The sequence below is a fragment of the Nesoenas mayeri genome (genome assembly GCF_963082525.1).
Source record: "Nesoenas mayeri genome assembly, chromosome: 2".
Classification (NCBI taxonomy): Eukaryota; Metazoa; Chordata; class Aves; order Columbiformes; family Columbidae; genus Nesoenas; species Nesoenas mayeri.
The window spans coordinates 117501471-117524641 of record NC_137543.1 but is presented as its reverse complement, the minus strand read 5'-3'; the positions used below and the strand labels follow the sequence as shown (position 1 = coordinate 117524641).

Here is a 23171-nt window from a genome sequence, read left to right as displayed (position 1 = left end):
TTAGAAATACAGACTCTTTGCAAAGCACTGAAAATACAGGTGCCTTCCAACTTCTAAAACTGACATTATTCTGTCTTACAAACCCTTTAAATTAGCAATTCAGGTTTGGTCTTTGCTGCAGCAAGTTCTTCACCAAAGATGCAAAGACTTAGTTCTAGATGGCAAGACAACCAAACCACCTGCCAGGGAGCCATCAAAGCCATAACTTTCAAATACCAAGTCTATGATCTTGTACTTTGTGCCCATTGTGTGTTCACCTTTGAAAACTTTATAGGATTTCCCAGTTAACGGTCAACTGGTGTTTCCATTACAGCATCTAGAAGCAAACGGATAATTTGCAAGTACTGGTGCTTACGAACAGGTTATGTTTACACAAAACCCAGAGAGGCCTCCAGAAACATTCAAGGTTAAAACAAACAGTTAACAGTTGCAAAAATCTGTACATATTTTCAGTCATAACACAAGGAAACACTAGAGTATCAGTGTTTTGTGTTCTAGCTTCAACAGTGAAAACTGTGCTAGTCCTAGTATTCTACATGTTTCTCCCCCCCCCCCATTTAAATTTTATAATTGCAATCTGAATATACAGCTGTACTTACAGGAAATATTAAACAATGCACATCACCTTAAGCAAGTTCCATGTCTGGTTTTGAACAAACCATATAAAATAAGTGACAAAAGAGTTTAAAATTGGTCCTTGGTTAGGATTACTTATTTTTATACAGCTTGGAAGCACTAAATTTAAAGACACATTTATTATTAACCAGCACAAATTATTATGTAGCTTTTTCATCTTTTTTTTAAGAGTGTTTTACAGTATCATGCATGAAAAGCAAGCTGCTGCTTCCAAGTGCAAACATGGAATTTAGACTAAATGCTTTCTCCTCAGGCTGTTATTCCTTCTTTCAAAAATTATTTAAACATAACCAAGAACAGAAGCAGCTGACTAGCAAAACAATATGAAGTTCACCTTTTATGTTGTAACCCATTCTTTAATTAATGGAATACTTTGGACCTTTAGCATAAGGAAGGTTGAATAAACACTGCAAAGGATTTTTACATTCTTTGATTTCATTTACATCTTTAGAAAGAAATTCTATACTTTAAATTGCTAACTAATGAATCATCATCTAGAGACTATACTACTGAAACAGTGCAAGACATTTGCAACTTCAGGAACAACCAATTACTGTCCTTTCACCCAAACAATGATTAGTAGAATATTGCATCAGTCCTAGATAAACAAGACAGGACAAAAAGCTCATTTTAGAAGAGCATTAGGATTCAAAAATCTTTCCTGTTTAGTGAAACGAATCCACACACAAATATGCACAAAGGATTCAACATGGACTTCATCACAACAAATATAATCCAGCTGTAAGTCCTGGAACTAGACTTTTTATTGGTATGAGGCTGTATTTGTTTAGACACCAAAATGAGAAGCTCCATTATTAATGCTTCAACATCTGGGTTCCTTGACACACGAACAGCATCAGAGTTCTCTCCTGTCAAGCCAGAGACCAAAAATTCAGCTGAAACAGCCCAGGTGGACTATAAGCTTAAGCAGTCCACTTCTGCCCTCAAACATTCCAGACACCAAAAAGCTGGATTTCCTCTTTGCATTACCTCAGAGTGGACCCCTCCCACTAATGCAATATTCCAAAGACCATTGCAACTAAGACTGTCAAGTCAGGTCTCAGCTGAAAGCTACCACCACCATAGGACACTATTTTATTTCCCTCCCTGTCCCCCCACCCCACAAAGGAATAACGATAAAAAGACCACTTTTTGGTGTGGAAAGCAGGTCAGTAAAGACTCCAAGTGTGGCTTGAGGAATCCTCAGTACCAAGCCGCTTTCCACACACACAAATTCAGTCCATCTTCTCTTTCTGGACCAACTTGGGTGCATCTACAAAATCCTTGCCATTGTAAAGGATGATAGCAAAAGTTCCAAAGCTTGCACTTCCCCAGAAAAGCACATAGGCCAGTGTCTCAGTCCATGTCTCACCTGTTAAAAGTCAGACAAACATTTTGGTTCATTATCTCCAGTTACCAGAATGGGTTTTTTTCTGTTTGTTGGTTTTGTTTGTTTGGTCTTGTTTGTGGGGTTTTTGTTTGTTTGGTTTTGAGTACAAAAGCAAAATACTGCAAGCCCTCCCTCAGATCTGCTGCCAAATTAAATTAGAAGTCCTCCGTGGGTACTGGGGTCTTTTTCTATTTCCTTACCTAGGAAAACTGTGTTTGCAACACAGTTCTTTGAACAATTTAAACAGATACCTACAGAAGACAGAGTCAAGAACTCTGTCACTAATGTTAGAAAATTCAAGGCAAAAGCAGAAAGCAAAACCCTTCACAACTCCCCAGGACAGATTTAGGCTAGGGGGACATATATCAAAATAGGCTTATGCCTATATCTGACTTTTCTGAATGGTCTTTCTGTCCAGAATTTGGTAAGTATCCTTCTGGGGAATTATCCAGCCTATAATAAAGCTAGATGCCTACTCAGGTGCAACTAAATTTGGGGGCAATTAACTGCCCTTTGAGTTCTACAAAAGTTTTTAACATTGTTTTCTATTGTACCTCAGGTTTTTCCACATTAATGGCACAGTGCTAACCCTCAATTTCCAGAGCTATGCTCAAACACCTTTTAGTATGACTGTGAAGCAATTTTATACTGAATAGTTTCAGGTAACCTTTTATAGAAAGTCCAGAAACAAGCAAGCTAATTTTGTGAAATTAAACTCAATAGTGACTTACCAGCCATTAGCAAACAAATAATGCACATGGAGAAAGCAACCACCATAATAATAGGCAACTGGGGAAAGAGAAAGAATAATCACGTGATATAGTAGCACATATATTCCTTCATTTCCTTTAAGACAGGCTGTACTACAAAGCTATTTACATAGTTTAAAATTAAGTTCCTTTAATTCCTGTTTCACGTGCTGCCAGGTATAAGTAATATTTCAGATAGTTCCGAAATTTGGAGAGTGTGTTCAAGAACTTCATTAAGAATTAAAATACACCTATCTACTGAAAGAGAGGTTGAGGTTTGTGTTTTGTCTTTAAAACAGAAGAAAAAAACCAAACCACCAGCCAGTAAAGGTTAAACCCCAAATTCCATTTCACAAAACAGTGGGGAAGAAAGAGAAGTTTTTTGTGTTACAGTCTCACAAGCTTCTTCTGCAGAAGGAAACAGTCATTAATGGTGACTAGTAGAATTTCTCCCTTCCCACCTGATGAAGCAGATTTTTTAAGAAAAGCAAGCAGCAGTTTTTTCAATACCTCAAGGACACTTCCTTTTCTGTCAAGGGAAAAGTCTGGGTTTAGTCCTATAAGCAGGCAGCATATAAACATAACCAGATTATAGGGCGCTTCATTACTAAATAGTAATGATCTACTTAGTCATATGAAGCAAGTGACTAAAAGGTTGCATGCGTTTCTCCCTTATAAAGTCTCCATACTCACAGCTAAGAACTTCCAGTCTTTTTTGACGTGTAGAGGACTAGCATGTTCTACTTCATCCACTGAATAGTTTCCAAGAAAGAGATCAATTGCATCCTGGAAAAGAAACGGAGAGCAAGAGTTAAAATAGACAGTAACGTTTATCAAATAAATTCCTCCACAGTTAAAAGACTAACTTACTTGTCTAAATCCATCAGAAAAGTTATTTTTGTAGTAACGTATTAGTGAGTTCCAGCCATCCATTATTAAGCCCCACTGAGTTCTCTTCCCAGTTCTGCAAAAAGAAGTTTTGAAAAAATATTTGAAGTATTTGTAAATTCAGGAAGATAAATTTCAGATCTACAGTTCATTCATTCTTCTAATACATACTATGTTTAATTAATACCTGCATGTAAATACATTTATCTAGTGCTGCCTCTGCAATATCACCACACATACTTGTAACAAAGTTTGAAAGCTAATTATACCTCCCTCCACCCCACAATATAAATGGTCCTTGAAAAGGCACATTTTCTTGGTTTTATTTCCAAATTACCTTTTCTCCTTTCATATAAACATGGTGAATAATGGTGTTCTCCTGTAGAGTTTAGTCTGACATTTTACCAGTTGAACCATTGCAAAACTCATTAATGGCCTAAGCCCCAGATTAATAACGTGCTCAGAGACACAGACTTAAAGAAAACCCCAAGCATGTTCAAAAACTCACGTCTTTACAAGAAATGCTGACTTGCCTTGTGTAATCTGTCTTTAAGGCACCGGTTCCAGCATATTGTTTGGCACACGCATTAGCATTATCAGCCCATGCTGTGAATAGGAAAACAATAAGAACAATTAAGGAAGTTAAGTACAGCATTTGGAAAAGAGTGATCGTTTGAACTCCATAAACAACCTACCATTTTTGTAGATTTTCTCAAAGTCTGCTTGCTCTTCAATTCTCTGTCCAACATGCAGAACACCTAGCCTCTACAACAAAAAGCATATAGAGGCTCACTAGTAGTCAGCTAGAAAAATCAGGATTTGCTTTCAGAAACAGCTTTGTTTCTTAAACTAGAGTCCAGCCAATGTATTTCAAGTAAGTAGTACAGTAAGTCAAGTATACAAGCTTTTATTGAAGTGTTACAATTACATTTCAGTTCCACATAGAAAGCTGCTCTCCTCTTCCAGCTTGTTAAACAGGAATAAAATATTTACCTGAAGCTGCGCTTGAAGAGATCGGCGTGCTAACAAACTCTGAATCACGTTTGTCCGATCAAGGCAGTCCATGCAGTTACTGCGGAATGTCCCTTCCTGCTGCGTCACAATGTTACCATCGGAATCAACTAGAAAATAACTAATACATACAATCCACTTAAGTATTATAGATAATAGTTCGCATAAAGCACATATTTTCAGAAGTAAATATTCTAGCAAGCAAAACACAGTTGTCTTGAGTGTATAATGAGTACTTGGCCACAACTTTGAACATTGATGCCTCCCTAAATTCTTCTCCTCTCATGCTGAAAAATGGCATCAATACACAAACAATAATAATAATCTCAGGGCAGTATTTACTCACAGCATTTAGACTGCTAACCAGCAATATTGAGTTCTATACCACTGGGAAAAACAGCTTCTGGCGCAAAATCTGTGACATATATTTTTTTTCAGTTATTACATGGTTCCAGCTCCACAGATACCAATATCATTAGCAGAACATAACAGCAGACATAACCAAATTTGTGTATACTTGGTCACCTGTTTCAATCCACTCACTACTGCATAAAAAGCCATGCGAGCTGTCAGGCACACTTCTTCCAGGAAGGTATTAAAATCTTTAAAGCCACTACTGAAAATTGGTTACTGTCACTTACCTTTATTGACATTATGTGAACATCTGGGGAAAACAGATGTCCTCTCTAGCAAGTGCATATGGTAACTGTTACCTCAATCTTTTTAATCAGCTAAGCAGGATGTTTCTAGTAATTGATAACAGATGATTTTAAATACTGACTTGCATGCAAGTATTCTGATAACTGGACCACTTAAACAAATATGCTGACCAAGTTACCAGCTGGATGTGTGAATGGGACAGAACTACACTTGTCCTTCTGCCACAGCATTAAACTTCCAGTTCCCTAAAGATTTACAGATCATATTCTGTAGATTAAGTTACCCCATTACGTAATTAGGAACTCTGAATGTGGAATAGCACATGAGCCAGTGTTATTGTACAGCATTTTAAGATTATAAAGTCTTAGAGTCACACAGTACTAAAATCTAGAGCCTTAGACGCACGTGTTTACTTTGATCAGCCTTGTGTTGTCCTCCTTTGAGAACTAGTTTTGTTAAACCAAATTTTACATTGTATGATGAAAAGAGACAATAACACCCGTGAAATCTTCATTCCATCCTTTTTCCCTCCAAGCTTTGCATAGGACTGATATTAGGATAATTAGTGTAGTTGAAGAGTAGACATTTCTGCTTAATAAGATATTTTAAATGCAGCATCTCCTATAATTGCTCTAAAAAAAGAAGACCTGCACTGAAAAAAACCACCACCCCTACCAAATCCAACATCTCCCCCTCAAACCCAGCAAGCCAGCTCTCCTTTCTCACAGATCTTTCACAACTGGATTTAACATGCAGAAAATGGAGTTCTTTACCTCCCTCAAGGCTGCACAACTACTTTCCAAGAATATCAGAACTCAGACTTTGCTGTTCCTATTTAAGTAATAGACACTCAAAATGAAACAAAACAAGGTAGAGCCAACCTAATGCTAAGGAAAAGCCTTCATTTTTGTATCTTGTTTTAGAGACAGATGGCCTTTTTTTTTTTTAAACTTTTTCTTCATTTCAAGGAAACCTGGTTCTTTAGACAGCTTCCAATGGCACGTGTCAGTAAACAAGTTATGTCATTCAGTATTCACTCTAAGAATAAATGATCCTTCCTGCATAGGCAATCTACACGCTTATGTCTCCTTATTTGAAGTGCTCAAAGCCAATTTATTCTTCTACTCATCAGGTGTTTAAGCTTTTTTTTTGTGGTGGGCAGAGTATATTCACAATCATCTGTTAATTTATACTATTTCCACAGCCTTCATTCCAGGCAAGAGATTTAATTCATGTGACTCTTGTTCTAGTCTGGTGCTCCCTTTTTTTTAGGATTGAATACACCACCAACAGATTTGTAATGTTTTAGCTGATCTACTTTGTGCTTTAGGCACAAGACTACAGGAACAGGAAAGAAGCCATCAGAAAAGCAGAACAAAGTAAAGTTTCCCTAACAATCTACATGTCTACAAGTAGCAAGGATCAAAGAGTGCTTAAAACAACTTAAATCTTTGTTTAATCCCACAATTAAGTTGATTTGGACATTTAGTCTACTTTTATATGATTAAACAAGATGAGAATTTGTTTCCTTGTGGCTTACATATGTTAGCAAGAGCTAACAAACAGTGCCAGGGCCAAGGCTTGGTGTTAGAGAAAACACTTCAAAAAAGAGAGTAGGTGCCTGTGGAAAGGAGCACTAAGTGTCTGACACTACATAGCAGAACAGTTTGCTGTCAACACCACATGGAACTACTCTCAGATGAAAAAACAGTATCACATAAGCTACGAAAAAAAAGTCGTCTTCAGTTGTATGCATGCTCATTTCTTTGCCTAACCTTTTACCCAAAAGTACAAGGGCAGCTCTTGAGTCACAAGGCAGTGTTGCTACAATTCTCAGAAGCATTTTATTGGCACATAAAAAGGGCTCTACATCTTACCCACTACCAGGTCTCTAATCTTGCACATGGTATCAGCAAGCAATCACAGATATGGAAACACTAACACATTTGAATGCATCTTCTTTATAGAAGATTACAGGTCTGGTTTTACTGTGCCTTAATACAATAGAAACTATATGAAAGTGGTCTCATATTAACAGCACTGAAGTAAAGAGAATTGCAGAGCCTTACCTAAACTCATCTTGCTGTTCTGCTAGTTGATCCATCAAAATCTGAAGTCGATCCCACCTCATCCGACTGCACTCTTTATGGAAGTCAAATGCTACATATCTGTTCAGAAAGAGAAGCATCTTTTTAGATGACCTATGTTCTGCAGTGAAGGTCTCAGAAAACCCCCCAGGGAAAGGCTGATCTATAAAACAGGTAGTGATAGAGGATTTGTTTTTCTTTAGAGATTGCTTCTGGCAAGTATCTGTGGATTTTGTCAGTGCTCTGTAATCTTCCAAAAGCTGCAGCCTTGGTGTGGATGGTGAGGGCATTTACATTTCTTCACAAGATGCCACTAGTCTGGGAGAGCACACATTCAGTTCCAAGTTATTCTATATTCTGGCTAGTATTTTTCCTCCAGAAACTATTGAGGGGATATGCATCTGATTTCATGTCTTGTTTTCCACCAGGATGCTTTTGCTCTCTCCTCTTCAAAGCAACTGCATTGGGAACTCCAGGTGCTGAAACACAACATTCTTTGCTGGCATGCAGCATAATTCCCCTGATAGCTCTCTAGAAACCTGAGACAGGTTCTGGTCAAATAACTAACCTACTGTCATAAGAAAATTAAACAGCTACTGACTCGGAGCAAGATTTTAACAGCCAATATATTTCTGGTACGAAGTGCTCTAGATGAGTGGTATTTAAGTCAACATTATATATATAAATGTTTGCTGTTAATTACAGGGCATTACATTCCTCCCCTCAAGTATTCATAAACCAAAAATTATTATTTGTAAAGTTTTCAAGACTGTTCACATGAAGAATGATTGTGAATATACACCAAGGACTCAAGTAATAGACTGGCAGATAAATGCCATCAAAACTGATTAACAAAGAAAAAGCATTTTGGCAGCATTAAGAAAATGAGGCTGACAAACACCACTTTAACATATATAGGAAAAGCAGCATCTCTGAAACACATCCTGACAGAGTTTTTAATCTTGGTTTCTTCCACATGACTTTATAGCAAAGATGCAGAGATTTCCACAAGCTTTGTACGGCTAGAGTATCAATATCAGCCTAGATGTGAGTGTAAGGAAAGAGCTCACCTTGAAAGTGGTCTTTTTAAATAAGAAGAAAAATCCACACCCACACACCAATAACACACAAATGCACCCATGAGGGTAGTGAAGTAGCACACAAAATGGACACATATCTGCAGCTACCCTGGTGAAGGCAGTAAGCACACATCAGCCAAGCAGAAAAAAAAGCTTGGGAAGAAAAAAATCCAAGTGTGTCAGGATTTATAAGGGTGTCTTGATTAGACTCTGCAATTCCTTAGTTGCACTTAAACAGAAGTAAATCCTTATTAAAACTGGATGTCTTTATGCTTACAGGTAGGATTTCATCTTTTGACACGAGTGACAATACTATACAGCAACTTCAAAGAAAAGATAGAGGTAAATACCTGTGAGAGCTGGACACTAGCCCACCCTCTTGAAGTTGGTGAAAGCAAGCACAGCCGGGTTGTAAAATTGTGTACTGCACTCAAGATTCCCACAAAGAGATGGAATTTCTCTTGTGATTAAAGTGCATTTTCCACCCTCTTGGTCCACTGTTACACTGAGATCCAGACATTTAGATCACGTGTTCCCCTTACTGCTTCTTCCTTCAGCTCACTACCGGTTTGCTCACACTCAGCACTCCCTTACTGAGTTAGCACTGTAACCAAGCCCTTTTGCCAGAAGCTAGTTCTAAAGCACATGATTTTGTTTTCCTAAAATGCAAATGACTTCCACAGTTCTCATAGCATATTATTACTCCAATACTGGCACTACCATTGCCTCTGAGCTGCCTTTGTTATTCTGTCTCCTCTCTTTGTCCTCTGCTTCAGTCTCACTTCTGCTTAGAATGTGAGGTAAAGGCATTGGTTGTAGACAAGCTATTTCATAAAAGTAACACTCAAATAAATCAGACGGTTGGTAAAGGTCCCCAAAGAACCACTCACTCTGTGGGTCTCAAAGGCAATGCTCAACTTTTAACACAGAAGGTATCATTTCACTTCACACATACCTGACCATTCCATTTGCCATGCTGTTCACCATTTTTGCAAATGTTTGCTCAAGAGGCTTCTCTGAACCTTTTTGGTTAACCTGGAAGAACAACAACAACAAAAATACAGTGTTACTCAAAAGCCTGCTTGAAAGAACAGCTTTTCCAGGAAGAAAAAGTGAAAGCATACCAAGTTGACAATCACTTGTTTTCCATAGCTAATTATTTGCGAGTCAAAATGTCTTTGGAAGCCATCCATCTAGAAGAGAAAGGAAATGAGTTGACAGATGTATGCTGCTATTAAGACCTGTGATTTACAAGGAATCTCTATGATCATCTTTTTTTGATGATACCACACAGGTAGTTTTATAACTAAGAAAAGCTTTTGATGTTCTCCATTGTGTTAATACATCTCTACTTTCATCCCCCCAGTCCATTAAGCTTTCCTTATTAAACAAGCCACAGATAACAAGTATTCTGCAGCTACTAAAACACAAACCAAAGAGAAGCTACCCCCATTGCAGTCTTTGATATTTTTTTCCAGGCTCTGAACTTATCTTACGGAGTACAAAGCTTCTTGCTACCACTTTTTAAACAAAGCTCAACCCAGTATTGCTGATTTTTCTGATTACAGTTTGGTACCCTATCACACAAACATGAACCCAGAAATATATTAAAACCCCCGAGACACAAAAAACACTCACATGATTTACTGACTTGCTGATCTGCGGCTTTGGTTTATACTTGAGGTTTGGTCTTTGAGACCAGAAAAAAGGAATTGATCCACGGGTCTGCAAAAGAATGGAAACAGTTTTAAAAACAAAACTTACGAACTCACTTGCCATATAAAAATAAAGCAGACTGGTTTAGTTTGTTTATTTGTGCACATGCGTATTTTACATATAATCTATATTCAGAAAGAGCTATCTATGTATCTTAAGCCAGTGATCAGTTCCTTATACTGACTTTACCTGAACAAACGATGCTTTGCTCCCCTTGTAATGCACAATTTGTTCTGTTTCAACAAAGTTAGCAGCATGTCCTTCTGAATCAATACCTATGTAGAAGAAAGACCTTGTTAACCAGCTCAGACTGGCTGCAGAACAGTGACAGTGTATCAGCAAAAGCCTTCCTAACCCTCCCCTTTTGAAGTTCTACAGAAAGCATGAAAATAACAGAGCTGCCTGAAGATGGTAAATTAAACACACCTTTGGCAAAAGTTTAACATAATCTGTACTAAATTTAACTTGAAGAAGCACAGTTGTGCTTAGCCCATTTTGATACTTACAATCCTAGAAACTGAGTAGTTTAATACAAAATAAATTATGAGTGCTTCGACACCAAAATATTCACAATTCAATAGCAATGATACTGCAGAAACTGGCCAGTTTCTTCAAAAGCATGTCTGTTGGGACTAAGAACAGATAAAGTAATCTAAATCCACTTCCTTGTTCACTTTTTCAACTTGAAACAATTAGAGAAAACCACTATTCAGGGCTTCCTTGCCAGCAGTAATGATGCTCTCAGTTGAATTTACTGCTAGGCCAAAAGGGCTGTTACACACTTGCATGTAACTGCAATAAAAACAGTAAAGTGTTAAAAACTCCTACAAAACACTTGCAATCATCTCTAGTAGTAATAAAGAAGAGTCACTTCTAATAAATACCAGAACATGCTTCATCATACTGGTTCCTAATAATTTCTTAGGAGCAAGGACCTCGAGACAAACTATTATACACCTTTTTTGTTCAACTCATTATGCAGCAATTACTCTTAAAGGTAAGTCACATATATAGGTGGAATTTGTGTTACTTTAAAATAAATCAACTTGCTCTTTTACCTCTTACATAGTAGCGTACACCAGCCCTGAAACAGCTTCTTCTGGAAACAAGCAGCCAGTCAAAACACTTGCCATTAATAGAACATGAATGCATTGTGATAACTAACGAATAACGCTAAGGAAAAACCTCCAAAATTTCATTAGGGTATTTTTATATATCAAGAGGTAGGGAGCATCAAGGAACCAAGCAACCACATTCAAAGAAGCTTGCAAACATTTCTCACACCAATACAGCTGAACATTAAACTTGAGAGAGTAACTTAATGTTAAGATCAGTATGTGCATCACAAAAGGACAGGCTGTAGGTCTTGTCACCAAACACATTGAAACTGCTACAATTTTGAGAAAACAAGATTCTAAAGATTAATCTGGCCTTACGGTCCTATGTATATTATTAAATGGAATGACTTCTGAAGTTCTATTCAGTGCTACAACCTTCTAATCCATAATTGTATTAAACTATCTTAGCCGTTTCTTGCTCCTGTTGCTTTTAACAAAATACCACTCAAACTTTTTTCTAGGCTTTTAGAAGAGTGAGTATCTTGGGCTGTTATACCTTGCACCTGTAAAGTGCAACATGTATCACATTCACAGATTCCAAAACTAGCAGTAAGGTAGACTACCTTTCAAATCCATGTCAAGAAAATGAATGAACACATACCAAGTCTCCAGTGGGATCTTCTAATGTAAAAAGGCTTTCCTGCTCAGGCTGGATACCCAAAGTCACAGGCAAACCATAATCTGGGACTAATCAACAAACAGGGGACATTGACAACTAGCTTCAGTTTGAGAGTCTTGTTCTGTGCTGCTCATAATTGCCTTTGTTTGGACTATGATAGACTATCAAGTCTAGTAGAGATCAACATTGGTTGTGATTAACTTCTCCAGGTAGATTCACAGGCTTTCAGCCTTTGCCTCTAAAAACTGAAACCCACACCTTTAAAGCAAGCAAAAGATCAAAACTGTCAATTTTTAACATGCAGTATTAGCATAGTGCAGAGAAATCTAGACACTTTGCCTCCTGGTTGGTAAACAAGATGTATTTTCTTTTTTAAAATAGCACATTTTACAGTGATTCTGCATTTATGGCTCAAATGTGACAAAGCAGCTGTATCACACATAAGCTACCCAAGCTACATTAAAGAGCACACCAACTACATACATGGAACACCTTCATTTATGTGTGCATTTATTTCAATACTCTCTTAAAAATTAAAATTATAATACAAATTTGCCCTACATAATCCAGAATGTTCTCACAATTTGTAAATTTGACTGTGAAAAACATCTATTTGTCTGCTTTCCTGGAAAATTACTGCCAGGTCCTATACCCTTTATTCCAACACTTACATAGCCAAGAGTTCCCTGCAAAAAAAAGGTTACCTCTAAAATCAGCTGCCTAGCTACAGTCAGCCCATTTTCTGTCTGCAATCTCTGTCATACCTTAAACAGCAACTGGCTATTGGCTGCTTTCCACACACACACAAAAAAAAATGAAGAGAGAATTTGTTGTTATTTAGAATGGCTTTTTTTGAGCAGCAAGGGAAACATTAAAGATAATTTAGGCTTTAGATGATCAAAATCTCTGTTACCCAAGTCAGTCCATTATTTCTCATCACTGCAAGATCCCAGTCCAGACAGTGGAATATTTAGGTTTATACAGGGGGGGATATTTTATTTTACTGAAATAACTGCTAGCAGTGCTGTAACAGCTGTGCTTAGGTCTCTTCCTAGCATTTTCATCACTAAAAAATCCATTTTTTTTTCAAATTTTTGGGTTCTCTAAGGTGTTTGGTTAGCATTAGAATTACAGCAAAACATACATTACTTATGCTAATTATTTATATAGTGAAAATAGGACAGAGGAAGGTGTTCATTTCAGTCTGCCAATTGCTAATTACAACCCACCCAGACTCTTCCACCCAGACCCTGCAGGATAAGGATTGGCTTATTCTGGCAGTTCCCTTTTGCTGTCTTTCCTTGCCTCTCCAATTACTCCCACAGCATTTTCCATTAAATGAAGTCACGGGAAAGAAGCGCTGGAGATCTGCCAGCTGCTAACAATCATACCAGAACAACCCATCCAGTCAGGAAGCTTCTCCTTGCACACACCTCGGGGACCTTTGCAATGGAGGAACTCAAGAGAATGTGGCATGAGCTGCTCTGTCCAGTCTGGCCAGTCCTTTTCACGCTGCCAGTCCCAAGGCACCTGGGACTTACTGGTGATCACACACTGCACAAGGAACGGTGCCTCCAGCAAGCATTAAGCTTACTCACAGCATACACCCCTTCTCAAAAATAAACTCATGACTGCTTTGCTCAAAAGGATGTTACCCAAAGCATGGAACAGGAAAAGCAGCTGGCTAGGAAAAGTGTTCAGGAGTCTTCAGCAGAACTCCTTATCCTTTTATTCAGGAACATCTATAAGCACTCTGAAGTCAAAACTGTTCTGCTTTATTTTAAATCCAGAGTAAATGCTAAGTGAGGGTAGCATTTATAGCAAGATATATATATAGCAAGATAAAAAGTGCCCAGGCTGATGTGAGAGCATTTGCCATATCAACCTTAACTTTCAATCCCACTGAAAGACATTTATGCAAATCATGGTGTAAAAGTAAATACAGTAAGCCTTAAAAGCAGAATATTTGAGTTAACATACGAGTGGGCTATCAACATGTCATGCTCAGATCTGAACAAACCACAACTTGACTTTGACATTGTGTTCTATGCTACAGTTGCCAATGTAGCCACAGAGCAGCCTCATCAGCAACCACTTTGCTGTTAAAATACCATGTTCAGCACCAAGCTTTAAAAATGAAAGGATACATCCGTGCATCACGGGCATAGCAAACCTATGGATCTGAAACACACAATACATGTTAGAAATAGGAAACATTAGCAGTCAAGAGATAAGTGACTATGACTTGCCTAGGAGGTTTTTTGGGGATTTTTTTCAAAGTTTTGTATACTTTATCTCCTTTACTTTTTGTTTAGGGTGCAGTAATTCTTTCCAATAAATAAGTTCAAAGAAAACAGCAACATGTATAATCTGTATTAGCAGCAGGGAAAAAGTGAAAGTGTAATCCTAATTATGTGACCTTCACAAAATAAAAAGCTGCTTTGCCCTCCTATACATGGCATTTATTCTTCTGCAAACAAAACAGACAAAGCAGTACACACTGAAAACCTTTCAATACTGTATTTGCTGTACCTCCACAGCAGCATATAAGCAGAGATAGCAGTAAACACCACATAGTTTCAGTAAGGAATACTTCTATGTGATTAATACTCGAAATGCTTGTTCCAGGGTTTTCCCCATCCTATCGCTCTTGAATAACTTGGTCTCTCTCTCAAAGAAAACAACAACAAAAAAAACCAAAATCAAAAACAAACAAACAAAAAAACCACACACAAAGCAAAAACACAAAAGCATCAAACAATTTCCAATACTAGAAGTCAGAAATATCACATCTTATTACCTAAACCTGTTACTATAGCAAGCTACCTGTAGTCAACATTAGGTTACGCTTCCCCTCACATATCAGTTCTCCCTTTTCAGCTTCTGTGTTTTGCCTCCTACATCTGTTTTCAACCAACCAGCCACACTTGGCTTTCTTTGCTTTTCCCACCACAGCTTCTCATTTCCCAAGCTTTGTTTGCTTAACACCATCCAAATCATATACCCAGTCATATGCCTCCGGAATATGTACAACAGCCCTTTGCTAATTCATATCTCACACTCCAGAAGCACTGCACAATCCAGCCTTTGGGAACAGTGCTGTCTAATGCAAGAGCACATCTCCACAGGTTACAGAGACAGAAATAGAAGCTGTGCGTCATTCACTTCAATAAATGAGAAGTACTGATAGAGAGAAAAACGTTACTGTAGTGAAGATGATTCGAGAAGTTTAACATCCATCTGAAACCTCTAGTAAGAAGTAGCTTAGATCAGTCTGGCCATGGAGACACTACCGCTGTGGCCCATGGTCATACATTTGTATTTGCTGGACTAAGTGAATTCAAAGGTTACAGTGTGCTAGTCTTAATTTGAAATAAATTCAATCTAAACTGTCAGTCTTACTCTTAATTATCATCTTCAAGCTCCGTTTGCCTAGTGAATAGGTCATAAGTTGCACTCATGGAGAAAGATACTGGCCAGTCTTAGAAAAAAAGTGATGAGCTGAACCTTGCCTATATCTAAATAAGTAGCTAAACTTCAAAAAGCTTGAGAAGCCCATGCTGTGCAGTGTAACTTCCCCTTTGGTTTATATGAGCATGGTCTCAGCACATTATCTTCAAATGCAGACACTTCCAAGGAGTCAGCTTTACTATATGTACTACTGAGGACACTGACACACAGTTGGAATTGAAAGCAGAAGGCTGTCACCCTGCTAAACCAGAAGATGCACAGCCTGGCTGTTTGAAACATGAGGCAGAATTAAAGGAATTTCTTCTATACTTAAAGTATATTTGTCCTCCATTAATATAATTATTACAAAATGTTTACCTCTGGTTGAGCAGCAAATTCTCTAAGAAGATGCCCATTCCATACAAACCGTGGATCTGCCTGCAGCAAGAAAAAAGGCACCATACTTTTATAAAATGTGAGTTCTGTTTAATTCAACAAAGGCAATATCACAGTATCCACGCATTACATAAGTTTAGGTCAACAGATGTACATAGAGATGGAATCCCCTTATTTCATCAGTATCATTCATATCCTCAACTAGAAACCTAAATAAAAGAAAATAGTTAAAAGAAGAACGGCTCTCTCCAGTCTTTAAGGGTGTTGCCCGACACTTCGGACATGCTAAACCACTAACAACTGAGCTGGAGCAACAGAAGAACATTACAGTCTTCGCCCTACATAAACAAGGCTTGAAGAGGTTGTCCAAAATTTTAAGAACAGTAGCAAGGTAACACTCCTAAAATGGGTAGAAGGTAAAAATGCAATGAGTTCTGTAAACAAAAAATCAAAAGACTAAAGTATTTATATTCTTCTGCATAAATGATCTTCTTCAACTTCATGTATTTCCTATTCCTAATTCACCTCAAAAGTGTCTTGAGCACCTTGCTAAACACGTTCCAGAAAGCTACCAGATTAGTTACAAAAGCAACATTTGCGGCAGAACATAGTGCAGGCTCCAGGGAAGTGACAAATCTAATCTTTAAGACTAGGCAGGCAGACAATACATCACTGAGGATGAGGGTTAATTCCAGCTCATTGTTGGAACAGTCCTTTGTCTAATAGAAAACAATAAATACACCTATCTGCCAGAATCTAATCCAACTTGCAGTATCTTGAACTAGTGAAATAACACAACATGAAGATTTGGTGCCCCTACATTGGTGCTGCCTCCTTCTACCAGTACTGTTTAAAACAAACAAACAAACAAACAAAACATCCACAAATATCAAACCAAAACACCCACACACCAACCACAGGCCAGTCTTCTCTTGTAGCAGTGAACCAGAGGCCCAAAATTGCCACCATCCTTTTGTTAAGCTATTATACATGTTATCTCAAAAAGATGGACCCAATTTCAAAGAGATAGCGATTTCAAGTTGAAACACCCTGTACTGCAACCACGAGTGTGAAATAACATGAACATTGTTTTAAACATCTGAATTTACGTTATACCAGTGTCTTTTTACTGTACTTTGCCTTTCAAACAACCTTCTGAAGTGGCACAATTTTAAGGCAAACCAATCCTTTCATGTCAGCAACTGCTCTCCATAGCAAGAGTACTGCCAGAGCAGCATTTTGATAATGCAAAACAGCCCTCAACTATGAAGTGATTTTCTTTTTTCTTATTTTTAAATCTTGAAAAAGCGCACTGCTTCCCCAGCTTAGACAGTCGCAGTAACTAAGAGACATCTCATGACTCCACTGCCACCTCTTTGGCAAAGGAAGAAGTGCCATTGACTTCGAAAGTTTCAGTATTTTCAGTGCCTTGGCAGCTTAGACCTTGTTTACACTCCAGTATAGCAAATTACCAGACTAAGGATTCTGGAACTCTGGAAGCAAAAGAGAATTTTAAACTCCAATTGCATTTGGCTGTATGACTTCCTTGTCTTTAAGACAAAAGCAGCATATTAAATTCATGCTGCAAACATAACAAATAGGCTCAGTTTAGACAGAATACAATATCCTGATGCCAACAGCCATAAATCCCACAGTTCTGTTTCACATTATCCTGGAAGAGAATACAAAGTCAAGTGCCATTTATTCCACTTTGGGTTTTTTTCCCCTGATTCTAGGTAAACTGAGAGAAAGCAAGTCATTCCTCTTTTCTGCTTTCTTGTTGCAATTAGAAGTGTTTGATATTAAAGTCAGATAGAGGCTTATATATTTTGAATATTTTTTAAAATCCATTTAAAGCAGACTGCAGAAAAGTACTTATAACTACCAGATCTAGAAGTCTGACATCACATTAGAACAGATTTCTAAAACTTCATGTTGCTCACAAGCTTAAGGAAGGGTGCTCAGCCACAACCCCTAACAGAGTCTCGATGAAACACCACAGTGCTGAACTAATTTGTGTACTGAAGCATTACAAACCAGCAATTTCCACCCTTTTCTCAGCACCCTACGAAGCAAATTCAAACTAGACTCTGTGTACTTTGTACACTTGCTTGGTTGCTTCTTTTCCCTCTTGCTGTCAGCTTCTCATTCCAGAGAACTGTTCCAGTACCCCTCAATTAACAAGGTTACAGAGATAGTATAATTATGCAGTTTAGCAACACAGGGCTATTTTCTGCTAGTTCAATTATAAGGATCCGCATCTAAGCAACATCTAAATCTGTTTCAGTAGTTTGAATTAACAACTAAAATAGTACAACCATTTTTAGTTGAACAGAGGACCATAAATACTTCAACAGCATCTGCTACCATTTAGCATACTAATTCATGGAAAAAAAAAAGGTTTAAGCGCAAATGTAACAGAACCATGGGTTTCAGCGACATCCTAAGTTTTACATAAAGCTTCCTTTAGTTTGTGAGTTTGTTTTGACATCATTTAAACATCAGCTGCATAAACTCAACTTAAGCCATGCAGAACTGATTCGCAATGTCCGAGACACAGATACTATGCAAAATTAAATCCTTACCCTCTCTAGGAGGCTCATTTCCTGGAACTCCGGGCTTGTGTTGGCTAACCGTTGCAGAGTGTGTGTCAGGTCATACGTTGTTGAGAAGTAAAATCCATCCACGCTCAAGACATGACTAAGCATTGATAAAAATACTTTATTGTCCTGCAACTGTTGAGATGATTTAAAAAAAAAGACAGAAGACCTCTCATTTATTACCATTGAAACAGTCTTATAAGCTACTGATACTTTTCGATGCAATGAGATGAACTTTGCTAGTGCTCTAGCAACACAGGTTACCATACAAGAGGAAAATCATGTGACTGCAATTTTGGTACCAGTTCACTGGTAACTTAGAGCTGGCACACTGCAACCAAATTCTGCAAGGACGGTGGAGAACAAAGAACAGTATTCCTGAGATGTAAATAGCTACTGATATTTAACTAATATAGTGACTTCCAAGCAAAAATGAAGCCATTAGCTCCCCTGAAAACCATTAAGTCAAAAAAACAAGATGGCAACACAAAAGAAAGTATATGATTTGCTGTCATGATTACTGCAATAACTAATCTTTGTTCTGGTTCAAGTTTTTATTAACCTCATTCCTTTCCTGAAAGAGCAGATTCCCCTTCAGCTCTGCTGGTTAGACATCTTTATCTACTATTTATCAACCCACAACATATTTGTTTAAAACAATCTCCATCCTTTCCCTGCCTTTCAAAAGAAAAACAAAACAAAAGAAAAACAATTATTCCCTGCTGGGTAATTATGTAATTGAACAAGTCCATAGATAAAGCAAAGCAAATAATTAAATGACAGCAAGGCAGCTTATTGTAGGGGCTCTCAGAACAGTAAAGCTAGGAGAAAGATGTAGCAAGAAGAGCATTGTGATTTTGTGGACTGGCTCAAGAAGCCTGCTTTGTAACTGCCAGTGTTTGTGCCATCTATTACAAAGCAGCACTAAAACATCTCTGCATATGCCAGGCAAGCACAGCCTTCATTAAGGTCCTCAGAGTAAAAAAAGATGACACAGGACTTGGGAACCATAACAGAGATGCAGCAAGACAGCCCACCTCATCCTCCCATACTGTACCACCTTAAAAGAGGGAAACACGCAATGCACAGATCAGACTCTGGGGATGACATTCTAAGTTGCACAACATGAGTTTGTTATCTTGAATGACTGAACCCTGTACATCTATACCTAAAAATTACATCAATTATAGTAGCCAAACAAAACGGAAAAAAAGTATAGTTCAAAGAGCTGCTTAAATTTTCATCGTTTCATCAAATTAGGTCCCACAGTAATGGATGTTAACCTAAGATGACACTGCCCCACACCCCTCTAATAACCCACTTACCTGAATATCAGTTAAGTGCAGCATGGTCTTTTTGTAGGAGAGGATGTCAAAGTCTGTTGCTTTCCAGATTGCATGACTGAAAATCTCACCTACTTTTTTCTTTTTTGTTATTACAATAAGATACGTGCCTGTAAATCAGAAAAAGCAAAGTTAAAAAAGAAAATAGACATACTAAGGAAAGCAGCCTATAACCATACCAGAAAACCAAAACCAATAGGAAGGAGTGAGGCTTCTTCAGGTTACACCTAGAACTTGATGTTCTTAACAGCAAGGGTCTGGCATAGAAACAAAACACTTGCTAAGCTACTCACTTCTCTGTGCTCACAGATCTTGACCTACTCGTTAAGTCTCAGGAAGTTTTAAAAAGTGGATAGGTTTAAAAAAAAAGTGCCAGCTACTGTTACTTCAGATCAGAGGCAGTCTGAAAGTCTTTGGGCTTGCAGATGCAGAAAAGGGCCAATGCTCTTAAATGTGGTTTGGAAAGCACAGAGCAAGTCAGAAACACATGAAAGGAAGCATGCTTCAAAATCCAAAGAGTCTACTCATCTCCGGAAAAAAATAATCCTAATAGGTTCAAAATGCAGTAAATAGAAGGGGGTTTGTTTTAATAATTCTAGATGGGAAGTTTGCTGTTTTCCTCGTAACAGTAACAAAGCAAAAAAAACATAGTCATGACAGTTCACTCAAAACAATTAATTTACACTTGCTGGGAAACACAACATAGCCTAATTTCTAAGCCTATTTTATTTCAGTACTATCTTGTTTTTGAAGAAGGCTACTTCATTAAATTGGATGTTGATGGATAAAAATGACTCATCACCTACATCTTATAAGCATTAAATGCTTACTTACAACTTCAATAGAGCAAAACAACACACAGCCCATGCAGAAGTACAAAACCACAACTCTAGTACATTTTTATACTAAAAAATTCAAATAAATAAAAATGCCAAAACAGAAACTGTTCAAGTTGTGTGCAGTAAGTTTACCCATTATTTGTATTTACTACAATACACCAAGTTCTACATACAGGTGAATTATTATATCAGGTATCTATCCTATATAGTTAGTCAAATAACAGGTACCACTTTTTTTACCTCTGCAGCTCTAGTGTTATGACTTTTATTTGAGTGGAATATTCAAGCACTTAAGAATGCTCTTACATGTTTGCATCTCAAGTTATAAGTACTACTTTTGGTCAGTATGTCAGAAGCATCTAGATGCCTTATAAAAACAGCACATTACATCCACAATGGTGCCACAAAGATGCTGCACAAATAGATACATTTAATCTAACATGAATTTGCAATATTGTCTTTTCCTATTTTGGTATGTGACCTTCTCTTTGAGATTTTAAGAGCTTCAGATATTACTTCAGCATTTTTTTCCCCTAATACTGTAGTACGTGAAGAATATTCATGCTTGTTAACAACGCTGCACTGCTAGATATGGAACTTGTTTTACAGTTAACAGGTAACAGAACTGCCTACCAACACTTAGCTAAACATAATTTAAACAATACCATCTTTAGTGACAGCTGTATACTAGACATCGGTGCAAAGCTTTTTGGGAGTGGAAAGAAAAAATAAGCAGGCTATTAAAAGAAGTTACATACTTCTATATTTTATATGAAGGAATGTCAGATGAATTAAAGTCATTACCCAAGCCTGCAAGCTGTGAGAATTCCCCTTTGGGGCAGTCCAGTTTTAAAACAACGCTTGTCAAGTACTCAAGACACAGGCGTGCATTATATTGTTCTTACTCTGCAAGATCCACAATTCTTTAGAATATGAGTGTATAAAGTTCATTCATTTCAGATCCTGTCAGAAGTTATTGCATTTAACATAACAATATTTTGTTTCATTTGAGACTACCACAATAAGTGAACTTAAATCTTTTCTACAGATGGAGCTTTTTATTCAGTATATATGCTCTTTATTAGATCGTTTTTCAGACTATGTTAGCCTCAAACTCTAATAAAGTGTACCCACAAAAGATCGTTTGAATAGCAACACTTACTTTCCTGGAAGCTTAGACTTTATGCATCAGGTTTATTTGTGGCAGTGACTGTTTAAATCCAAACACCACTGATATACTTAGAAAAAGCAGACAACTTATTCTGACATTATCCTACAGCACCCCAAGATTTAGCATTGTTCCAGTCCGTCCTTTTTCTTTTAATGCTTAATTTCCTTTGTACTTGTAGGCTAATTGGAACACAATCATTTATTGGACAGCTGCATCTACTAGTCTATACTCCTGTGACTCTCAGTTATTTGTGTACCAAGATTATTGATTTAAAGTCAACCTTCACGACCAAATATTTGAATGTTGCATCAAATCCTGCAGCTAAAATTAAAACAGTTATGAAGAATAAGCAGATGAAGTTCCTTACATGCATTTGAAATGCATTCCTTAAAACCCAAACCGTCAGTTAACCTGCCTTTAGAGCAGCTACAGGTTTAAGAGGTACATGAACATTCATGATAAACTATATTTGGATATCTCTATCCTCTAGCAGTCACAAGGAAAGGCCTTCATACTGATGCAAGTGTAACCTCAGACACTTGCAAATATTTTTGTCTTTAAAAGTTTTTTAGCAATATATTTTGCCTAAATATGTTTAAAGGACAAAGTCCTGTTTTCCTTACCTGCAACCAATCGGATTGTTCCCAAAATACCATATATAGGCCTTGTAACAGCCGAAGGGGGAATATCTTTTTTAACTGAAAAGCAGAAGAAAAAAAAAATTAAAATATCATAATTTCAGACTGCTTTTTCATGACTATATCAGGAAACTATTAAACTAGATTGGTCTTGAACAAATCTCAAGTTTTGCTACAGTCTTAAAGAAGCAAGGCACCAGAATGTCAAAGCCTGTTGGGGAACAGGAAGGGAAGGATGTAGAAGCATTCTAACCCAATTTCACATGTTGTTTCATCAAAATAGTCATTCAATTGAATAAATTCAAGCTCATTCACATGATGTTATAGCAAGTAGACTCCTCAATAATGTATTGTCCTGCCAGAAGCTTTTTGTTTTGAAGCCCTCAAGACATCAAGGGCAAATAAACCATAAATGCTTGTGCCTCGAACTTTTGACTGCTGCTTCTGAGCCTCAGTTTATTTCCATTTCAGAAGACCTACTTTACGTTTTGGTCTATCTCTACAAAACTACCAACGGTGTAGATCTGGCAAAGGATTCAGTATTCCAGTGTACCAAGAGATCCAAAAGGTATTAAAATACAAATTAGAAGTCTTAGCATATTACATTTTCAGCTATCTATATTTCTAGAATAGCAGAAGGGATATTAAAGAAGTTTAAAAAAAAAAAAAATAGCCAAAACCACCCACACCAGAGTTAGGCACTTTTCCAAAACTTGGAGAACAAAGATAGACAGTGCTTGAATTTTCCTTTGCTTTAAATGCCTTGCAGTTTCATCTGATA

At 37.4% G+C, this 23171-nt stretch overlaps 1 protein-coding gene across 1 annotated transcript in view; it reads right to left on the bottom strand.

The window, feature by feature from the left end:
- Positions 1-1799: 1799 nt before the first annotated feature.
- SACM1L (SAC1 like phosphatidylinositide phosphatase) overlaps positions 1800-23171 on the bottom strand; it is a 31845-nt gene continuing 10473 nt past the window's right edge. The window contains exons 3-20 of the mRNA XM_080338598.1: positions 22376-22450; positions 19725-19852; positions 18385-18534; positions 15782-15841; positions 14101-14134; positions 11275-11376; positions 10406-10491; positions 10139-10225; positions 9625-9693; positions 9456-9535; positions 7404-7502; positions 4657-4795; positions 4359-4428; positions 4197-4269; positions 3646-3739; positions 3469-3561; positions 2758-2815; positions 1800-2008 (exon numbers count right to left, since the gene is read on the bottom strand). Of these exons, the coding sequence (XP_080194724.1) occupies positions 1872-2008; positions 2758-2815; positions 3469-3561; positions 3646-3739; positions 4197-4269; positions 4359-4428; positions 4657-4795; positions 7404-7502; positions 9456-9535; positions 9625-9693; positions 10139-10225; positions 10406-10491; positions 11275-11376; positions 14101-14134; positions 15782-15841; positions 18385-18534; positions 19725-19852; positions 22376-22450 (1634 nt within the window). The 3' untranslated portion in view covers positions 1800-1871. The remainder of the gene's footprint in view (positions 2009-2757; positions 2816-3468; positions 3562-3645; positions 3740-4196; positions 4270-4358; positions 4429-4656; positions 4796-7403; positions 7503-9455; positions 9536-9624; positions 9694-10138; positions 10226-10405; positions 10492-11274; positions 11377-14100; positions 14135-15781; positions 15842-18384; positions 18535-19724; positions 19853-22375; positions 22451-23171) is intronic.